At 47.6% G+C, this 14,090-nt stretch overlaps 1 protein-coding gene across 5 annotated transcripts in view; it reads left to right on the forward strand.

Moving 5' to 3' along the window:
• Nucleotides 1-12,469, forward strand: part of UNKL (unk like zinc finger) — a 63,677-nt gene extending 51,208 nt beyond the window's left edge. For 3 of the 5 annotated variants that reach the window (XR_005455382.1, XR_005455384.1, XR_005455385.1), the window contains 5 exons: nucleotides 6,303-6,497; nucleotides 7,994-8,214; nucleotides 8,316-8,597; nucleotides 9,658-10,017; nucleotides 11,556-12,027. Coding sequence is in view for 1 of the 5 variants with exons in the window: in XM_038763477.1 (XP_038619405.1) it covers nucleotides 6,303-6,497; nucleotides 7,994-8,214; nucleotides 8,316-8,597; nucleotides 9,658-9,813 (854 nt within the window). In the remaining 4 variants the exon portion in view is untranslated. Of the gene's footprint in view, nucleotides 1-6,302; nucleotides 6,498-7,993; nucleotides 8,215-8,315; nucleotides 8,598-9,657; nucleotides 10,037-11,555; nucleotides 12,028-12,311 lie in introns of those variants that run through there. The other 2 variants (XR_005455383.1, XM_038763477.1) reach the window with 2 other exon arrangements.
• Nucleotides 12,470-14,090: the final 1,621 nt, after the last annotated feature.

Consider the following 14,090-nt stretch of genomic DNA (forward strand, 5'->3'; position numbering starts at 1 on the left):
GCACGGCTCAGTGGCTAGAGCCCGAGCCCGGGAGTCAGAAGGACCTGGGTTCTCATCCCGGCTTTGCTACAGATCTACTGCTCTGTGACCTTGGGCAAGTTACTTCACTCTTCTGGGCCTCATTTACCTCACCGGAGAATGGGGATTAACACTGTGAGCGCCACCTGGGACAGGAACTGTGTCCAATCTGATTACCTTGTAGTTACCCAAGTGTTTAGAACAGGGCCTGGCATATAGTAAGCGCTTAGCAAACACCGTAATAATTATTAGTAGGAGTAGCAGTATTATCAACCCCAGCGCTTAGAACAGTGCCTGGCATGTAGTAAGTGCTTAGCAATACCATAATAATTATTATTAATAGTATTATCTACCCCAGCACTTAGAACAGTGCATGGCATCAATTACCAGATGCCTTTATAATAATAATATTTATGTATCATTTATATTTATTATTATTTATAATTTATATTTACTATTATTATTACCTACTCCAGCGCTTAGAACAGTGCCTGGCATGTAGTAAGTGCTTAGCAATACCATAATAATTATTATTAGTAGCATTATCTACCCCAGTGCTAAGAACAGTGCATGGCATCAATTAACAAATGCCATTATAATAATAATATTTATTATTTGTATTTATTATTATTTATAATTTATATTTATTATTATTATAACCTACCCCCCGCTTAGAACAGTGCCTGGCGTGTAGCAAGTGCTTAGCAATACCATAATAATTATTAGTAGTAGTATTATCTACCCCAGCACTTAGAACAGTGCATGGCATCAATTAGCAAATGCCAGAATAATAATAATATTTATTTATGATTCATATTTATTATTTATATTTATTATTATTATTACTACCTACCCCAGTGCTTAGAATAGTGCCTGGCATGTAGTAAGTGCTTAGCAATACCATAATAATTATTAGTAGTACTATTATCTACCCCAGTGCTTAAAACAGTGCATGGCATCAATTAGCAAATGCCATTATAATAATAATATTTATTTAGTATTTATATTTATTAGTATTTATAATTTATATTCATTATTATTATTACCTACCCCACCGCTTAGAACAGTGCCTGGCATGTAGCAAGTGCTTAGCAATACCATAGTAATTATTATTAGTAGTATTATCTACCCCAGCACTTAGAACAGTGCATGGCATCAATTAGCAAATGCCAGAATAATAAGAATATTTATTTATTTATTATTCATATTTATTATTTACATGTATTATTACTACCTACCCCAGCGATTAGAACAGTGCCTGGCATGTAGCAAGTGCTTAGCAATGCCATAATGATTATTATTAGCAGTATTATCTACCCCAGCGCTTAGAACAGTGCATGGCATCAATTAGCAGATGACATAATAATAATAATATTTATTTATTTACTATTTATCTTTATTATTATTAATTATTATTATTATTATTATTATTATTATTATTATTATTATTATTTTTATTACCTACCCCAGCACTTAGAACAGTGCCTGGCACATAGCAAGTGCTTAGCAATACCATAATAATTATTAGTAGTACTATTATCTACCCCAGCGCTTAGAACAGTGCATGGCATCAATTAGCAAATGCCATTATAATAATAATATTTATTCATTTATTTATTCTTTGTTTCTTTTTATTATTTATATTTATTATTATTACCTACCCCAGTGCTTAGAACAGTGCCTGGCACGTAGTAAGTGCTTAGCAATACCATAATAATTAGTAGTAGTAGTATTATCTACCCCAGCGCTTAGAACAGTGCATGGCATCAATTAGCAAATGCCATAATAATAATAATATTTATTTATTATTTATATTTGTTATAATTTATAATTTATATTTATTATTATTATTACCTACCCAGTGCTTAGAACAGTGCCTGGCATGTGCTTAGCAATACCATAATAATTAGTAGTAGTAGTATTATCTACCCCAGTGCTTAGAACAGTGCATGGCATAAATTAACAAATGCCATAATAATAATAATATTCATTCATTCATTACTATCATTTATTAGTCATATTTATTATTATTTATTATTTATATTATTATTATTACCTACCCCAGCACTTAGAACAGTGCCTGGCATGTAGCAAGTGCTTAGCAATACCATAATAATTATTAGTAGTAGTATTATCTACCCCAGCGCTTAGAACAGTGCATGGCATCAATTAGCAAATGCCATTATAATAATAATATTTATTCATTTATTTATTCTTTGTTTCTTTTTATTATTTATATTTATTATTATTACCTACCCCAGTGCTTAGAACAGTGCCTGGCACATAGTAAGTGCTTAGCAATACCATAATAATTAGTAGTAGTAGTATTATCTACCCCAGCGCTTAGAACAGTGCATGGCATCAATTAGCAAATGCCATAATGATAATAATATTTATTTATTATTTATATTTGTTATAATTTATAATTTATATTTATTATTATTATTACCTACCCAGTGCTTAGAACAGTGCCTGGCATGTAGCAAGTGCTTAGCAATACCATAATAATTAGTAGTAGTAGTATTATCTACCCCAGTACTTAGAACAGTGCATAGCATAAATTAACAAATGCCATAATAATAATAATATTCATTCATTCATTACTATCATTTATTAGTCATATTTATTATTATTTATTATTTATATTATTATTATTACCTACCCCAGCACTTAGAACAGTGCCTGGCATGTAGCAAGTGCTTAGCAATACCATAATAATTATTATTAATAGTATTATCTACCCCAGCGCTTAGAACAGTGCATGGCATCAATTAGCAAATGCCATAATAATAATAATAATATTTATTTATTTACTATTAATATTTATTACTATTATTTATTATCATTACCTACCCCAGCACTTAGAACAGTGCCTAGAACAGTGCCTGGCAAATAGCAAGTGCTTAGCAATACAATAATAATTATTAGTAGTAGTATTATCTACCCCAACGCTTAGAACAGTGCATGGCATCAATTAGCAAATGCCATTATAATAATAATATTTATTTATTTACTACTTTAATTTATTACTATTATTTATTATTATTACGTACCCCAGCACTTAGAACAGTGCCTGGCACATAGCAAGTGCTTAGCAATACCATAGTAATTATTAGTAGTAGTATTATCTACCCCAATGCTTAGAACAGTGCATGGTATCTATTAGCAAATGCCATTATAATAATATTTATTTATTCTTTATGTTTATTTTTATTATTTATATTTATTATTATTACCTACCCCAGAGCTTAGAACAGTGCCAGGCACATAGTAAGTGCTTAGCAATGCCATAATAATTATTAGTAGTAGTATTATCTACCCAATGCTTAGAACAGTGCATGGCATCAATTAGCAAATTCCATTATAATAATATTTATTTATTTATTCATGTTTATTTTTATTATTTATATTTATTATTATTACTTACCCCAGAGCTTAGAACAGTGCCGTAAGTGCTTAGCAATACCATAATAATTATTATTAGTAGTATTTATCTACCCCAGTGCTTAGAACAGTGCATGGCATCAATTAGCAAATGCCATAATAATAATAATATTTATTTATTATTTATAGTTGTTATTATTACCTACCCCAGCACTTAGAACAGTGCCTGGCACGTAGTAAGTGCTTAGTAAAGCGCTGGGGTAGATAATACTACTACTAATAATTATTATGGTATTGCTAAGCACTTGCTACATGCTAGGCACTGTTCTAAGCACTGGGGTAGGTAATAATAATAATAAATATAAATTATAAATAATAATAAGTATAAATAATAAATGAATATTATTATTATAGCGGCATTTGCTAATTGAAGCCATGCACTGTTCTAAGTGCTGGGGTAGATAATACTACTACTACTAATTATTATGGTATTGCTAAGCACTTACTATGTGCCAGGCACTGTTCTAAGCACTGGGGTAGGTAATAATAATAAATATAAATAATAAAAATAAACATAGAATAAATAAATGAATAAATATTATTATTATAATGGCATTTGCTAATTGATGCCATGCACTGTTCTAAGCATTGGGGTAGATAATACTACTACTAATAATTATTATGGTATTGCTAAGCACTTGCTATGTGTCAGGCAGTGTTCTAAGTGCTGGGGTAGGTAATAATAATAATAATTAATATAAATAGTGAATAAATAAATATTATTATTATAATGGCATCTGCTAATTGATGCCATGCACTGTTCTAAGCGCTGGGGTAGATAATACTGCTAATAATTATTATTATGGTATTGCCAAGCACTTGCTACATGCCAGGCACTGTTCTAAGCGCTGGGGTAGGTAGTAATAATATGGAACCATATGGAACCATATGGCATTATTATAGCCTGGTTCCACAGTTCTTCTAGACTGTGAGCCCACTCTTCTAGACTGTGAGCCCACTGTTGGGTAGGGACTGTCTCTATATGTTGCCAACTTGTACTTCCCAAGCGCTTAGTACAGTGCTCTGCACACAGTAAGCGCTCAATAAATACAACTGATTGATTGATATGGGCACAGGGCGGACTGATTCCAGAACTCTGGCTGGCTGGCCTTGTCCTTTTTTTTAATGTTTTTTTTTTTAAGCGCCTGCTATATGTCAAACACTGTTCTAAGCACCGGGGTAGATACAAATGAATTGAGTTGGACACAGTCCCTGCCCCACATGGGGCTCATAGGCTAAATAGGAGGGAGAACGGGAGAACTGAGGCCCAGAGGCCCAAGGCCACACAGTAGACAAGTGGAGGAGCCCAGGCCTGGGCTCTTAGCACTGGGCCACACTGCTTTCCTTTCTCCCTGGAATCATGGTCCTGCCCAGGGTTTGTCATTTCTCCAAGCGCCCTGGGGACTTGGAAGAAGCTGGGACCTTGTCTTCTCTTGTCATTTCACTGGAAGTGGGGCAGAGATGATCCGCCTCTGGGGAGGAGGAGGAGGGAGAGCAGATTGGGGAGGAGGAGAAGGGAGAGCAGATTCTGTCAGTCACTTTCCCTAGGAGTCTTTAATGGGGTCTTGGGCCCGGCTCCTAGCCCCGATGATGGTAATAATAATGATGGTTTTTGTTAAGCGCTTACTCTGTGCCAAGCACTGTTCTAAGTGCTGGTGTAGATACAAGGTGATCAGGTTGTCCCATGTGGGGTTCACAGTCTTCATCCCCATTTTGCAGATGAAGGAACTGAGGCACATAGAAGTGAAGTGACTCGCCCAAAGTCACACAGCTGACAAGTGGCAGAGGCAGGATTAGAAACCACGACCTCTGACTCCTAAGCCCGGGCTCTTTCCACTAAGCCATGCCGCTCCTCTGTGGTATTCGTTAAGCACTTCCTATGTGCCAGGCACTATACTAAGCGCTGCGGTAGATAGAAGTTAATCAGGTCAGACACAGTCCCTGTCCCACATGGGGCTCACAGTTTTAATCCCCATTTTCCAGGTGAGGGAACTGAGGCCCAGAGAAGAGAGGTGACTTGCCCAAGGTCACCCAGCGGACAAGTGGCGGAGCCGGGATGAGAACCCAGATCCTTCTGTGTGACTTTGGGCAAGTCACTTCACTTCTCTGTGCCTCAGTTACCTCATCTGTAAAACGGGGATTAAGACTGTGAGCCCCCCGTGGGACAACCTGATCACCTTGTAACCTCCCCAGCGCTTAGAACAGTGCTTTGCACATAGTAAGCGCTTAATCAATGCCATTATTATTATGATTATTATTCTGACTCCCGGGCCCTGGCTCTAACCACTTGGCAACACTGCTTCTCATGGTGTAGGAGGGTCCTGGAGCGGAACGGGGGAGAGGGGGAAGAGGAGGAGAGCCCCTGGGCGAGGAGCTGGTCACCTCCCCACCTTCCACTCGGGGATGGCTCCCAGGTGGGCGTTGGGACCGCCGACTGGCCAGTCCTGGCCCAGAAGTAGCGTGCTGACCCCTGTCCCTGCCCCCACCCCTGCCCTGGCCTGCGGGACAGGTGGGTGATGAGGGCCTTGCTGTGGAATTCCTGGAAGTCCATGGGATTTTCCAGTGTCACATTCCCAAGACCCTGAGGGCTCAGACTGAGGGGTGGGAGGCAAGGGAGGTGCTGGGCGGGTTTCATAGTACTAACCGTTGTCCTAAAACGAATTGCTCCCGCGATGACTCCCTAGAGTGTCAGATGATTGTGGGTGAGGAATGTGTCTGTTACATTGTTCCATTGTACTGCCCCGGGCGCTTCTGTGTGCTTCTACTTCTTCCCACAGTAGGCGCTCAATAAATACCATTGACTGGCAGGCTGACCTCGGTCTCTTCCTCCCTCCGTCCAGGTCAAAGGTTACTGGGAAGCTCCGCACCAGTGAACATTCCAGGGTGTCTTGCCCGTTCTCCATCTCTGCATTCCCCCTCATCCGTGTCCACCTCTCCGCTGGGCTCCCTGCCTCCTCGCCAGCCACAGCCTCAGCATCTGAAACCCGAAGCTGGTGCGCCAGGCCCCCCCACCGCCGCCCCCCATAATTCTCTAGGTGAGGTGCCCAGGGGTGGGGTAGCCAGGGGGAGGGGGCCCTCGGCCACCAGCCGGAGACACCGCAGCGGGACCCCGGGGGTCAGACTCTCCCAAGCGCGTAGAGCAGTGCTGTATTCATAGTAAGCGCTCAGTAAATAACATCCACTGATTTTTACCCGTGGGGTAGATGGGCCTGTAAGGGTTTTCAAAACAGCGATTAATGAGCCTCTACTGAGTGCAAGGCACCATACTAAGCACTCGGGGAGTCGAACGCCAAGAAATGACCCGCTTGCGCCGAAGCAGGGGAAGACGTAAAAAGATTTGCCAACGGAGGAGGTGAAAAAGGAGAGGGGCAAGGTCCGAGTTCCTGTTTCACCTCAGCCGGGGCCCTGTTTTCCTCCACACGTGGGCCAGCGGGACCTCAGTGCTGACCGGGGCGAGGGTGGGGGTCTCGAAAGATGGCAGTCTCAGTGATGGTCCTGCTGAATGTGTTAGTTTTTTATGGTATTTCATATAGCCGTATTTATTCAGCGCTAACTGTGTGCAGAGCACTGTACTGAGCGCTGATTTGTTAAGCACTTATTGTGAGTCAGGCACTGTACTAAGTGCTGGGGTAGACACAGGTTAATCAGGTTGGACGTAGTCCCTGTCCCACGTGGGGCTCTCAGGCTTAATCCCAGTTCTAGGAACTGAGGTCTAGAAAAGTGAAGTGACTTTTCACACATGATCACGCAGCAGCAGCCAAGTGGCAGAGGCGGGATTAGAACCCAGATCCTTCTGACTCCCAGGCCTGGGCTCTATCCGTTAGGCCACACTGCTTTGTGTTTGATCGGTGGCTTGCCCTGGCCGGATCCTCCCTCCCGGGCTCCCGCACCCCGCTTCCCTCCTGCCCAGGGCCTCGGGATATTTCAGGCCATGGCTCGTTGGTGTAGTGGATGGACGGTTCTCAGCCCCGTACCACCGTGTATCTGCTGTGGGGCCTGGGGCAAGTCGCTTCACTTCTCTGGGCCTCAGTTCCTTTATCTGTAAAATGAGGGTTAAGACTGAGAGCCCCGTTTGGGACGGGGACTGTGTCCAACCTGATTCGCTTGTATCCGTCCCAGTGCTTAGTACAGTGCCCGGTTGTAGTAAGCACTTAACAAATACCACAATTATTGCTATTATTACTTTAGTGTTGAGTTTGGGGGACAGCGATCAGAGGGCTAAGCTCCTCGAGCCCATTTAGGTTAAATCATTCATTCGATCATATCTATTGAGCGCTTACTGTGTGCAGAGCACTGTCGTAAGTGCCTGGGTGAGTCCAATAGACACATTCCCTGTCCACAGGGAGGTTTAGCGTAAAGAAAAAAGAACGAGGTGTTGAGCAAAGCTCCATCAGGATGGGGCGGCCAGTCCGGGGGGACCCCAAAGGCAGGATTTGGTTGGGGCCCTTGGGCCACACTGAGGCTCGGCCCGAGTGGTCCGGTGGCTCTGGCCTCACGGATCCTTCCGTCCGTGTCCCACCCCCGCCGGCAGGTTTGAATGGTGTGACGGGCAGCATCTGGGACTTTGTGAGCGGGAACTTCTCCCCCAGCCCCTCTCCCATCCTGAGCCCGGGGACGGCCCCGGCGGGTGGTGCGGCCCCTGATGGGGCCGGGGCTGGGGCCGGGGGTGAGCTGGCCCGGGTCCGCTGGGAGCTGGACGAGGCCAAGAGGAAGATCAAGCAGTGGGAGAACTCGTGGCAGCAGGTGAAACAGGTAGGTGGTCCCAGCGGAAGCTCCCCGGGGGCCGGGCGGGGGTCCCATCCCGGGCCCCGCGAGCCCGAGGGCCTTCACCCCCTGCGCCCGTTGGCTTTCAGGCCTGCGACGCCTGGCAGAGGGAGGCGCGGGAGGCCAAGGAGCGAGCCAAGTTGGCCGCCACGGACAAGCAGCTGGCGCTGCAGAAGAAGGACGAGGTGGAGAGCCAGCTGAGGCGGCTGCAGGAGGAGCTGGAGGGGCTGGGGCTGGGCCCGGGGTCGAGCCGGGGCTCAGTCGTGAAGTTCCCCGCCCTCAGGGGCTTCGGCGACATGGAGAAGATCCCCCTGGCCCAACTGCACTCCCTGCAGAACCAGCTGCGCCTGGACTTGGAGGCTCTGGACAGGGTGAGTACGTCCGGCACTCCTGTTTATCAAGCGCTGACTGCGTGCAGAGCCCTGGACTAAGCACTTGGGAGAGGACGATAGAAGAGGCACATTCCCTGCCCACAACGAGCCGATGGTCTAGAGGGGGAGACAGAAGTTAATGTACATAAATACCTTACAAATATGGACCTAGGTGCTGGGGGATTAAATAAAAGAAGCAAGTCAAGGTGACACGGGAGAAAAGAAAAGGTGGGTTTAGTCAGGGAAGGCCTCTTGGAGGAAGTGGGCCTTCAATAGGGCTTTGAAGGGAGGCGGAAGAATCGTCTGGCAGATATGAGGAGGGAGGGCGTCCCGGGCCATTGGCGGGATGTGGTCGAGAGGTCGGCAGTGAGAGAGATGAGAAGGAGGGACAGTGAGAGGATCGGCATTAGAGAACGAAGCATCCGGGCTGGGTTGTGACAGGAGAGCAGCGAGGTGAGGTAGGAGGGGGCAAGGTGAGGAGTTTTTGTCTCATGTTGACATGAGGGTTGGGTCCCCCCAGATGGCTGGGGCCGAGAAGGGTCACCCCAACTGCACAGGTGACCTGGAACTGGGGAAGAGAAGGGTGGGGAGCCGAGAGGTTAGTCAGGGAAGGCCTCTCGGAGGAGCGCTTGGAACAGTGCTTTGCACACGATAATTGCTCATTAAATACAATTGAATGAATGAATGAAATGGCAGTTAGGAGGGCTTTGGAGGCGGGCAGAGCGGTGGCCCTGTCAGATACGGAGGGGGAGGGAGGACGCGGCCAAATGGGCCGGCGGCGGGTTAGAGAAGGTCGAGGCCCAGCCCCGAATCAGTGCAACTCATTCCTTTAGACCGGGAGCTCCCCGAGGGCCGGGATCGCGTCGAGGACCTCTGGGCTGCTCAGCACCCAGTAGGTGCTTCACCAAACACTTCCAGTCGAGCGGCCTAGGCGATGCTTCCCGACTCCCGGGGACCGTCCGGGGAGGGAGGGGGGCGGGCGCCTGGTGGATGGCTTCTGAAACGGTGTGTGCCCGCCCTCCCCTCCCCTCCCCTTCCCACCCCCGACCCCGCACGCCAGGTGATCTTCCAGCTGCGCTCCAAGAAGTGCACAGCGTGCCACGAGCGGGACCGGACCGCGGTCCTGCAGCCGTGCCAGCACTACGTACTCTGCGAGCACTGTGCCGCCGGGAAGCCCGAATGCCCTTACTGCCCGGTGCAGCCCGCCAGGTGGTGACCGCCTCTGCCGGAGGCCGGTGGTCCTCAAGCCCCGGTCACCCGCCAGATCGAGATTTCACGTTCCAGTATTTTCCATAAAAGCGATGCGGGAGACGGGCCGACGGGGGACCGGGCCCATCTCACTTCGGACGTCCCGATGCCGCCGGCCGACCGCCGTCGTCTTAACCCGTGATTCCTTCTTGCACCCCTCTTCCTGGTTCAGGTGGGACCAAATCAGCATTCGGGGGGTGTTGGGGTGGGGGGCTGGGGGGAGGAAGTCCTCCCCCCCCCCCCGAAAAAAAAAATATCGGTGAAACAATCTAACTCTTTAGCTCGTGGTCTGTGTTCAAATCATGCCCGGTGTTTGGGACCCAGTCTTAACACTACTGTTTACTAGGTAATTATGAGAAGTCTGATTCTTGTGAATGCACTTTGTTAACCAGGGGGTTTTGGTTATAGAGGTTATGATGTTTTATCAATTGCTTTAAGCTGCTTTCTAGGTTTTACGTGGTTTGTTTCCTTTTTTTAATATGCGATAATATGAAGCTTTATATGTGTACTGTGAACTTAAAAAAAATATTTCATATTGGTTTTACTATTGTTAAATCATAGTATGGTAAATATATTGTTAGATTTCATATTCTGAAAATTAGTACTGATGAACATTTATCTAGTAGTCAGAAACTTGCCTAGGATTTTTACAGTTTTCAAATTAAGTGCAAAAAAAAAATAATAGTATTTATAAGCAGAGAGTGGGATTATCGGAAGGCACAGAGACTACAGCGTTCGGAGATGTTTTGAATTTTGTGAAAGGAGGGAAGCTTTCGTAAAACCCACGTGTGGTTTGCATACCACCTTGGAGCCCCCACTCCCCCCCCATTGGAGTTTTGTAATCCTGATGAGATTATTTTATGAGATGGCTAATTCGTGCGTCCCTATGACCCACGGCCACTGAAACCAAGTGCCTAAGCCTTGCAGAAGAAGAGAACCGGCTTCCCGCGTTGTTTTGTCTTTTGGCGTTTTCCCCTCATCCCCAAAAACCAGCCGGGACACTTCGGATCCCGGTGGTGGTGGGGGGTGGAGGAGTCAAAACCAGTACTCGGGAAGTGGATGCGTCACTAGGATTTTTTAAAAATAGAAAACAAAACACCTACCCCCACGCCACGTCGGTGCTGGCGACAGAGACGATTTTGCTCTTTAAACAGGCAATGGTGCTGTGTAGTTTTTTTTCCCTTTTTTTTTTTTTTGTCCAAGCCATGTCGATAAGTCACTCGTATGTCCAAGGGACGGCTGGGAGTGTGCAGGTCCGGAGAAAGTCATTTACTGTACGTCAACACTGTATTTTGTTACTGTCACAGAATTACCTCTTCACGTGGGAGAGTGTCAGCCGGGGCTGGGCGGGGGGGTTGGAGGCAAGACTCGGATGAGGAAAAGCTTCTTCCGGGGGCTCCCCCTCCCCAGGAGGCCGGCCAAAATGGTGCAGAAGCTGGGGTGCGCTCCACGCCGGTCCGGGCCGACCCCATTCTCCACCCCGAGGTGGCCGGGGGTGGTCCCTGAGTAGCCACTCTTCACCCCCACCAGTCTGGCCGGGCAGCAGCATGAACCGCTTCTCAGACCCCGGCAGGGTTGTGTTCCGAGTGCGAAGTGACCAGGTGAGACCACCTAACCGTGACCAAATTGGAATGAAATGTAGTGTGAACGGAACTCGCTCTCTCTCTCTCTCTCTTCTTGTTTTTTAAAAACGTACCCAACGTACGGCAGGTTCTTGTCGGGGGCAGAACACGCGGTCACCCCAGGGCGGACCCCGCCCGCCTCCAGTTTCAACTTGGGTTTCTGCCGGGCGACACGATCCCGGTGCAGGCCAGATGCTTCGTTCGGGGCCGAGATATCCCGGATGTCCGTGCTATCCCTGCCACGGTCTAAAGGTTCTTTTACTTTGCATTAGTATTTATGAGCTCCTGGTCTCCTCTTCGGATAGGGAGGTGGAGGCCCTTCTTCTGCCATCGACCGTTCACGTTCTGAACTGGATGCCCTGAGCTGATCTGGTGAGTTTGTCATCCATTCATTCAGTCGTATTTATTAAGCGCTGTGTGCAGAGCGTTGTACTGAGGGCTTAGTATTAAGCGCTAAGTTCAGCCTAGCCCGGGCGAGACAGACAGACACGGTTTGCTCCTCGTGGCCCGACCCACGTGTCTTTGAGCAGAGGAGGAATAGACTGTAAGCTCGTTGAGGGCGGGGAAGGTGACTGCCAACTCTGTTGCGTTGTACTCTCCCAAACACTTGGTAGAGCGCTCAAGAAATCCCATCGATGGGGATGAGAAGCAGAGCGGCCTAATGGCTAGAACGTGGGAGTCAGAAGGACCTGGGATCTAATCCCCAGGTCTGCCATGTGACCCTGGGCAAGTCACATCACTTCCACGGGCCTCAGTTCCCTCACCTGTAAAATGGGGATTAAGAACGGGAGCCCCAGGAGGGACAGGGACCATGTCCAACCTGATTATCTTGTATCTACCCCAGTGCTTAGAACAGTGCCTGGCACAGAATAAGCGCTTAACAAATACCACCGATGTGATGATGAGGCTCGCTCCTCCCCGCGGCCTTGGCGCGTCCAGACCCGACCTTTGACGTCTTTCCTTGTGTGCCTGTTGCGTGCTCCTTGCGGCCGGGAATGAGCGAGCGAGAGACCAAAGACGTGTCCCCACGGGGAGTCGGGAAGAGCCGACGGTGGGCTCCTTTCCTCATCCGGAACGTCCCTTGGGCACCTTATTCCACACCGGGGCTCCCAAGCCGGCACGGGCCGGCGGTCCGGGGGCTCTTCCCCTCCGTCATTTCGGTTGCCCGTTTGTCCTTCGCTGTGTTTCCGACGTGAGTAGCGATACGATCTCTGTCACGATAGAGTTGCGTTACCGTGGTCGGCCCGAGACCAAAATCCAATACGGAACTATTCCTTCGGATTTAACTTACGGAAGCCGCTAGGGAGGTCTGAGCATCTAAGACGGGAACGTCCTTGTGGTCGGGAGTATCCGTGGCCCAGAAGGTAGTATTTATAAAGGCGTAATCATCCTACTCGTAGTGACTTGTTTAAAATGGTTAACATTGGTTAAATTTTTTTACACTCTAGCATTTATGCAACGGTTTACAGAATCCATGGAATTATTTTTATTATCCGTATGGGAATTAAAATTTTGAATCTTTACGGGGTGTCGTTCTTGGGCCGGGCGGGAGGGCGGTCCCGCTGTAGTGTTGGCATTCGGGGGGGTCGGTGCGGTCGGCTCCGGCCGTTCCCGAGGAGGGAAGGGGGTGCCAGGGGCCGAGAGTTGGCCTGTGGCTGCTTGGCGAGGCTGAGCGGAAAAGAGAGAGAAGCGGCTGGGGGGCGCAGGCCGGACCCCCACAACCACCTCCCCCATGTGGGGTGGGGATGAGGGGGGCAGGAGCTTAATAGTAATAATTAATCATGGTATTTGTTAGGCGCTTACCATAGGCCAGGCACTGTATTAAGAGCTCACAAAGTACAATTCACAAGTACACTTACCCTGGGCCTGGACGTAGGGGATGCCATGTTGTCCCAGCAACGCTTTCAGCCTCTTCAGCTCCTTGGACACCTCTCTGTATTCCTAGAGGAGACGACGATTGCTTTCTATTACCAGCCTTCTCCCCCTGGGCAGCTGGAAGCTCACTGTGGCAGGGAATCTGTCCACCCACTCTGTTGGATTGAACTCTGCCAAGCCTGTAGTACGGTGCACTGCACTTGGGAAGCGCTCAATAAATACCACAGATTGCGGCTAACCAGTAATACCCCGGGGGGTTATTTTTGTGGTGTTTGTTAAACGCTGGAGTAGGGAGACCAAGTTGAGTCACCTGTGCTGGGCAGCAGCGGCATGGGAAACAGAGGCGGATGAGCAAGTGATCAAAGCAGCGTGGCTTTGTGGAAAAAGCCCGGGGTTGGGAGTCAGAGGTCGTGGGTTCTAATCCCGACCCTGCCACTTGTCTGCTGGGTGACCTTGGGCGAGTCACTTCACTTCTCTGGGCCTCAGTGACCTCATCTGTCAAATGGGGATGAAGACTGTGAGCCCCACGTGGGACAACCCGATCACCTTGGATCTACCCCAGCGCTTAGAACAGTGCTTGGCACATAGTAAGCGCGCTTAACAAATACCAACATGATTATTATTATTATTATCAAAATGTTGATCAGAGACAAAGACAGAGGCTCAAGTTATTACTTGTGTGGAAGAAGGCAGTGATAGATCGCTTCCGCATCTTTACCAAAGAAACCCAACAGATACACATACCCTA

Source organism: Tachyglossus aculeatus, chromosome 21 (genome assembly GCF_015852505.1).
Source record: "Tachyglossus aculeatus isolate mTacAcu1 chromosome 21, mTacAcu1.pri, whole genome shotgun sequence".
Taxonomy (NCBI): domain Eukaryota; kingdom Metazoa; phylum Chordata; class Mammalia; order Monotremata; family Tachyglossidae; genus Tachyglossus; species Tachyglossus aculeatus.